The sequence below is a fragment of the Nerophis lumbriciformis genome, linkage group LG30 (assembly GCF_033978685.3).
Source record: "Nerophis lumbriciformis linkage group LG30, RoL_Nlum_v2.1, whole genome shotgun sequence".
Lineage (NCBI taxonomy): Eukaryota > Metazoa > Chordata > Actinopteri > Syngnathiformes > Syngnathidae > Nerophis > Nerophis lumbriciformis.
Genome location: NC_084577.2, coordinates 7,537,587 through 7,544,891, shown reverse-complemented (window position 1 = coordinate 7,544,891; position 7,305 = coordinate 7,537,587). Strand labels below are relative to the sequence as shown.

The following is a 7,305-nucleotide window of genomic DNA, read 5'->3' as shown; positions in this document are numbered from 1 at the left end:
TTGATTGTGGCCACGCACATCATTTTATTGTGTGCTCCCACATCATTTTATTGTGACCACCCACATCATTTTATGCTGGGACCCCACATCATTTGATTGTGGCCACCCACATCATTTTATTGTGGGCTCCCACATAATTTTGTGTGGTCTGCAATATGATTTTATTGTGGCCAGCTACATCATTTTATTGTGTGCTCCCACATCATTTGATTGTGGCCACCCACATCATTTTATTGGGTGCTCCCACATCATTTAATGGTGGCCACCCACATCATTTTATTGTGGGCTCCCACATCATTTTGTGTGGTCCGCAATATGATTTTATTGTGGCCACCCACATCATTTTATTGTGTGCTCCCACATCATTTAATTGTAGCCACCCGCATCATTTTATTGTGGGCTCCCACATAATTTTGTGTGGTCCGCAATATGATTTTATTGTGGCCAGCTACATCATTTAATAGTGGCCACTCACATCATTTTATTGTGTGCTCCCACATCATTTTATTGTTGCCACCCACATAATTTGATTGTGGGCTCCCACATCCTGTTATTGTGAGCACATTTTTTTTATATGGTTCTTCATATCATTTTATCGTGGTCAGCCACATCATTTTAAAGTGGCCTGCCACGTCATTTAAATAGGTCTGCAACATCACTACAGGGCCCGCCAAATCATCTTAAGATGGCCGTACACGTCATTTTAAGGTGGTCCCCCACATGATTTTATGTGGCCTGCAAAAGGCTGGAAATGAGAAAAATCACTTTCTGGCTAAACATATGTGTTCTTTCAAGTTCGACAGAAAAATATTTTCAAAGATGTTCAAAGCATTTTTTTGTTATCAAAAATAAAATACTTAAACATCTGATTGTCAACTTGACTTACAATTTCCAAGAAAGTTATCATCAATCTATTAATAAAAATACGATAATCAAAATCAGTTGCTTTGTAAAAAGCTATTATATGTATATTCTTAAGTATTCACTGTTACACGTGGCCCTCTGAGGGCATCCAAAGATTGCAAAGTGGCCCTCAATTAAAATGAGTTTGACACCTCTGTTATTCAGCCCCTAACTCTTAGCCACAGCCACGGCGCTTTCCCTTCTCTGCCTCCTCAGCCAGTTCTCTAATGGCGTTTCGATAGTAGGCGGATGGTCGAGGACCTGGCGAAGTGCACCGACATCCCAATTCGAGGGGTCGCGTGTAAGTTTCTCAGCCAGCCTCAAAGCTCTGCCAGGTCTGCATACTTTGTGCTCACAAAGAAGTGCTTCCTAATGGACACAGTTTGGCGTTTCACAGTCAAACGACAGCAGTTGTATCAGACACGTGTTTTTCCCCCCTCAGGTGACCCATTGAAGCTCAACTCGGTATAACTTCAAATGGATTCTATTCTTGTGGTCATCTTCAGCACGTCTCCGCCTCCAAACTAAATTAAAACATTAGAAAACATGTAATGAAATAAAAATGATAAAAGTCATATGTACAGTAGGACATGCTGTACTTAAATTGTAATAAAGTAACTAATTACTTTCAAATAAGTAAATAAAACATTAAAGTGCACAACTTTTTAATGCAAATATAATATATGATTATACAATGCATAAAACATATTCAAATGAATACATTAAAAAGAAAAATAATTTATTTCTAAATATTAAATTAAAAAAATATGCTTCAAAAGTGTATAATAAATGCATTTTTGCCTGTGTTCAAATTACAATGAAAAATATTTCATACATTAAAAATAAATATTATTTATACTTTATAAAGTTAGGATAATATATACTTTATTCATCCCACAATGGGGAGACGGTGTGGTTGTAGTGCAGGTATACAAAAAGTCCATAAAACAAAAGATGAAAACAATTACAAACAACATCTTACAAGTTAAAGAACACATAAATAACTAGCAATCATTCCAAATTAAATTTAAAAACCAAACAAAGATATGTTTTAGATAAATAAAATATTAACAAAATAGGTTTAATTAAAAAGATAAAATAGTTTAGGTCATTTATATTATATATTGAATTAAAAATGTATAGATGTTTGCCCACGTGTGCAGACTCCAGGGCCCACGCAGAGTCCCACTAGGTGTCGCCCTGCACGATATTGCGGACTAAGCTGTTTTCAGGCAGTTGTTCCAGTGTGACCTGCCAAACCTCCACTAGTGTCTGCTTCTTAGAATTTCTACATGGGTGTCACATTTGACTCCATTTATAACGCACGTGCAGGTCTGAACTCGTGTTTTATTATTTGATCAACCAAATATGAAATATAACTTTATTCTAACATCAAATAAGTATAATGTTGTTTTGCACACTGCTTTTAGGTGCAACATTTTTTTTTTTATATTAAAAGGACTTAAAAGCCATGATGACATTTTACCTTTTGACTTTGTTTTAAAAATGACATGCCGAGTATACAATGTTATTTTTGTATATAGATGTCTCAAATGTAATATAATCAAAATATCCATATTGCGTGGCATTGAACATTTTCATGATTGTGTTATGTTATTCCTGCACAATTTCAGTTGAGACCCCAAACACGTGGCGAAACAGCGCCCGCTGATTGGCCGAGGCTGGTCTCTTAGCACAGCCCTCCGCCAATAGGAAGGCGACCTTGTTTTTGCTCCTCGCTCCTCGGCCGCTATATAATGCCATTAATGACAAGGAGATGGAGAAAGTCAAACAAAGTCCCAGGACGTCCTGCGTGAAAACTTTGGCGTCTGCTGCCTGTCGACGGACGTCTGGACCCAAAAAAGGCGGACTCGATTGAAGAAGACGCGTCTCCATTGTCTCCCCAGCTGCGGACTCAGGTGGGCCGTCCACAACAAGGATGCTCTGACTCATACTTTCACCTTGCATTTGACTGCAGTATAGACGCAAATATACTTTTATGTAGCACATTTTAATGACATGCTCAGGTATATTGTATATTTACTGTCATAGCAAGAAAGACAATGTATGTTAAATGGTTTCTCATCCCGCATTACATCATTTCCTTTATTTACTAATTCCTCTATTGTGATTTTCTTTATTTACGCCACAGCGTCCAACCGGAATATAATTCATTGTTGAAGTGAGATAGAACAATGGCAGGTTTTTGGTAAGCTACTTGTTACAGTTGTTTATACTAAACGGATGAGCGCTCCGTTAAGTTATAGTGGCGCATACCTCTTATTTACCGGTGATTGCCTTCAAAATAAAAGCACCGGTATGTGTATTCTGTTGAAATAAACACAAAAATGACGTTCACTCGACTCGTTTAGTTTGAATGGCAAAGCGGAACAGCGTCGCGCGGTCTTTCGCCTCATAGACGCAAATTGCGGACGAAGGAGGGGGCGATGTGCAGTCCAGCGCAGACCAGTTTGAGCTTCCTACTTCCATTAGCGCACTGATATTTACTTTGTTTTTGTCGACGTGGTGATGAAAAACGCACGCAGCCAAATTAAGACATGTCGACTAAACCGGGAGGTCGTTTTTTTTTTTTTTTTTTTTTACAGAATTCAGTGTCTTCATAGCATTTGTTGTCATTTGGCAAACGTTAGTTTGTTACACACTGGCACATAAGATTGGCAGGCGAAGTCGTATGTATGTTATCCTTTTTTTAGTTCATTTGTGTCGCCCCATTTGATACAGTCTCTTTTGTTTGTATGTGTTCTAAATATGAAAAAGAGTCATCATTTATCATCGTAAAAGTCTCGCGCCGTGCTGGTTCGAACCGGATGAAGCTGGCGTTGCGTTCACGTGCCATGGAAATTTCTGGAATCGGTGTCTTTTAAATTGGACGCAGTCCACTCAAGTTTTTGCGCAGCGTAAGAATAAAACCTTCAATTTTTTTTTTTTTCAAAAGGAACTAATTGTCCTGCCCACGTATCCAGATTCATATTTACATCCGATTATTTCGGACGACAACAAACTGCTAAACAATACAGTCTTGGGGATACGTTTTCCAACAGCCTATTGGAGAAGGCCAGTTTTACCTACGCACCAATCAGATTTCGACTCTTTCTAAAAGTGGGCGGAGTATAATCATCTAGCGCTCAGCTGTTTTGTGTTTGTTTTCTCTGTTCTTCACTGCCAACAGATTGAGGTAAATAAGCGCGATACTGCTCTTTGCGGTATCAATCCGATACCAAGTAAATACAGGACTAGTACTGCCGTTACTGATAGCGATGGAAAATGGAATAGAGGTTATATTATGTGTAGATTTTGTGTTTAACTTGCTGAACATTGTTATAAATGTAATAATTAGAGATGTCCGATAATATCGGCCGATAAATGCATTAAAATGTAATATCGAAAATGATCGGTACCGTTTTTTTTTCTTTTTCATTAAATCAACATAAAAAAACACAAGGTACACTTACAATTAATAATAATAATACCTGGGATTTAAATAGCACTTTTCTAAGTACCCAAAGTCGCTTTACATGTAGAACCCATCATTCATTCACACCTGGTGGTGGTAAGCTACTTTCATAGCCACAGCTGCCCTGGGGTAGACTGACAGAAGCGTGGCTGCAATTTTTGCGCCAACGGCCCCTCCGACCACCACCTATCATTCATCATTCAATTCACCGGTGTGAGTGGCACCGGGGGCAAAGGGTGAAGTGTCCCGCCCAAGGACACAACGGCAGCGATTTTGGATGGTAAGAGGCGGGGAGCGAACCTGCAACCCTCAGGTTTGTGGAACGGTTGCTCTACCCACTACACCATGCCGCACAATTAGTGCATCAACCCAAAAAACCTCCCTCCCCCATTTACACTCATTCACACAAAAGGGTTGTTTCTTTCTGTTATTAATATTCTGGTTCCTACATTATATATCAATATATATCAATACAGTCTGCAAGGGATACAGTCCGTAAGCACACATGATTGTGCGTGCTGCTGGTCTACTAATAGTACTAACCTTTAACAGTTAATTTTACTAATTTTCATTAATTACTAGTTTCAATGTGGCGGTCCGCTCCCTGTATGATCAGTGTCAGAGCTTGGTTCGCATTGCCGGCAGTAAGTCGGACACGTTTCCGGTGAGGGTTGGACTCCGCCAAGGCTGCCCTTTGTCACCCATTCTGTTCATAACTTTTATGGACAGAATTTCTAGGCGCAGTCAAGGCGTTGAGGGGATCCGGTTTGGTGGCTGCAGGATTAGGTCTCTGCTTTTTGCAGATGATTTGGTCCTGATGGCTTCATCTGGCCAGGATCTTCAGCTCTCACTGTGTCGGTTCGCAGCTGAGTGTGAAGCGACTGGGATGAGAATCAGCACCTCCAAGTCCGAGTCCATGGTTCTCGCCCGGAAAAGGGTGGAGTGCCATCTCCGGGTTGGGGAGGAGATCTTGCCCCAAGTGGAGGAGTTCAAGTACCTCGGAGTCTTGTTCACGAGTGAGGGAAGAGTGGATCGTGAGATCGACAGGCGGATCGGTGCGGCGTATTCAGTAATGCGGACGCTGTATCGATCCGTTGTGGTGAAGAAGGAGCTGAGCCGAAAGGCAAAGCTCTCAATTTACCGGTCGATCTACGTTCCCATCCTCACCTATGGTCATGAGCTTTGGGTTATGACCGAAAGGACAAGATCACGGGTACAAGCGGCCGAAATGAGTTTCCTCCGCCGGGTGGCGGGGCTCTCCCTTAGAGATAGGGTGAGAAGCTCTGTCATCCGGGGGGAGCTCAAAGTAAAGCCGCTGCTCCTCCGCATCGAGAGGAGCCAGATGAGGTGGTTCGGGCATCTGGTCAGGATGCCACCCGAGCGCCTCCCTAAGGAGGTGTTTAGGGCATGTCCGACCGGTAGGAGGCCACGAGGAAGACCCAGGACACGTTGGGAAGACTATGTCTCCCGGCTGGCCTGGGAACGCCTCGGGATCCCCCGGGAGGAGCTGGAAAGGACAACGTAACAATATCAATAGAATGATACAAACAGTCCTCAATTGTTTGAGCAAAAAGAGCAAACAAAAAAGTAAACTTTGACTTTTTGCCTCAAAACGCCCTGCTAAGTCCATCCCTGCCAAAAGCAAACAAAAACAGATATTTGTGAGAATAAACGTAGAAGACAACTGATAACTATTAATCTCATTAAGCTAGCTATGATATGATATTGATACTACCCTTGATTCCGTTGTGATTGATATTTGGATCGATCTTGGTTTTAATACTGTGTTGGTCACTGCCATTATCATCTTGAGCAAAGAAAGGACGACTCAGGACAAACTCAACTACTTTTCAAAGCATCAATTAGCTTGAGAAAATAATATTTTGAGTGAATTGCCAAGCAAGTTCTCCACCACAATGATCCATCCTTGATATCACATCCATCCTAACTGTGCTCCCTTTCATCATCCAGGTGACGACGACCCTTCGTCTTTTCTCGCCAGACTCATAAAAATCCACCCAGCTGCGATGGCTCCAACTTTGGCCACGGCTTTCGCACGCCGCTGGTGGATGGCGGTGACGGCGGTCATTGAGAACCTGCTTTTCTCCGCCGTGCTGCTGGGCTGGGGCTCTCTGCTCATCATGCTCAAGTCGGAGGGCTTCTATTCCTACCTGTGCAAAGCACCTGGTGAGCTTTTGTTGCATTTCTGGAGACCATAGCAAGATAGCAAATGTATTTTTCTATATGAAGTATTCCTGCAGACAGAGTAATTATCAATTGTGTCATCATCCACGTGATGACTTGAGTCAGTGTTATCTGAGCTTGTTTATCATACAAAGAAGCGAGACAAAGGTTGGCGCTAAAGTGCTAAAAGGCCTTTTTGCACTCTCGATTTAGATTCTATTGATGCACGACCACACCTTTTAGTCTTTTAAAGCCGAGAAACTAAACCCACCGAACGTGTCTTTAAAGAACACGCACTGGCCTTTTTAAGGAAACACACCGGTCTCAATGACACTGAATACGTTTTTAAGGAAAACAAGTCAATATTTTGATACTTTTTTAGATCATGTGACCCAAAATATATTTTCTTTTACGGTCTATTCTAGAGGGTGCCCAATGTGTGGCACAGAGACTTTTTTGCCCCTCAATGTTTTTTCTATTTGGCCTCTAATAAAATGAATACAATTTTAATAAGATGTATTATTGGATAAGGCATCAATTAACTTTAATAATTGTCCCTCTACAGAAAAAATGTCAAAAGTGTTGGCCCACATCTCACTTATTATTGTCATATTTAGCTAAATATTAGAGATGTCCGATAATGGCTTTTTTTTGCCAATATCCGATATTCCGATATTGTCCAACTTTTAATTACCGATTCCGATATCAACCGATACCGATATATACAGTCGTGGAATTAACAC

General features: G+C 41.1%; 1 protein-coding gene across 2 annotated transcripts in view; it reads left to right on the top strand.

Moving 5' to 3' along the window:
* Nucleotides 1–2,674: 2,674 nt before the first annotated feature.
* LOC133572618 (large neutral amino acids transporter small subunit 4-like) overlaps nt 2,675–7,305 on the top strand; it is a 71,389-nt gene continuing 66,758 nt past the window's right edge. For both annotated transcript variants that reach the window (XM_072911971.1, XM_061925449.2), the window contains exons 1-2: nt 2,675–2,822; nt 6,350–6,565. In XM_072911971.1, coding sequence (XP_072768072.1) covers nt 6,406–6,565 — 160 coding nt within the window. In that variant the 5' untranslated portion in view covers nt 2,675–2,822; nt 6,350–6,405. The remainder of the gene's footprint in view (nt 2,823–6,349; nt 6,566–7,305) is intronic.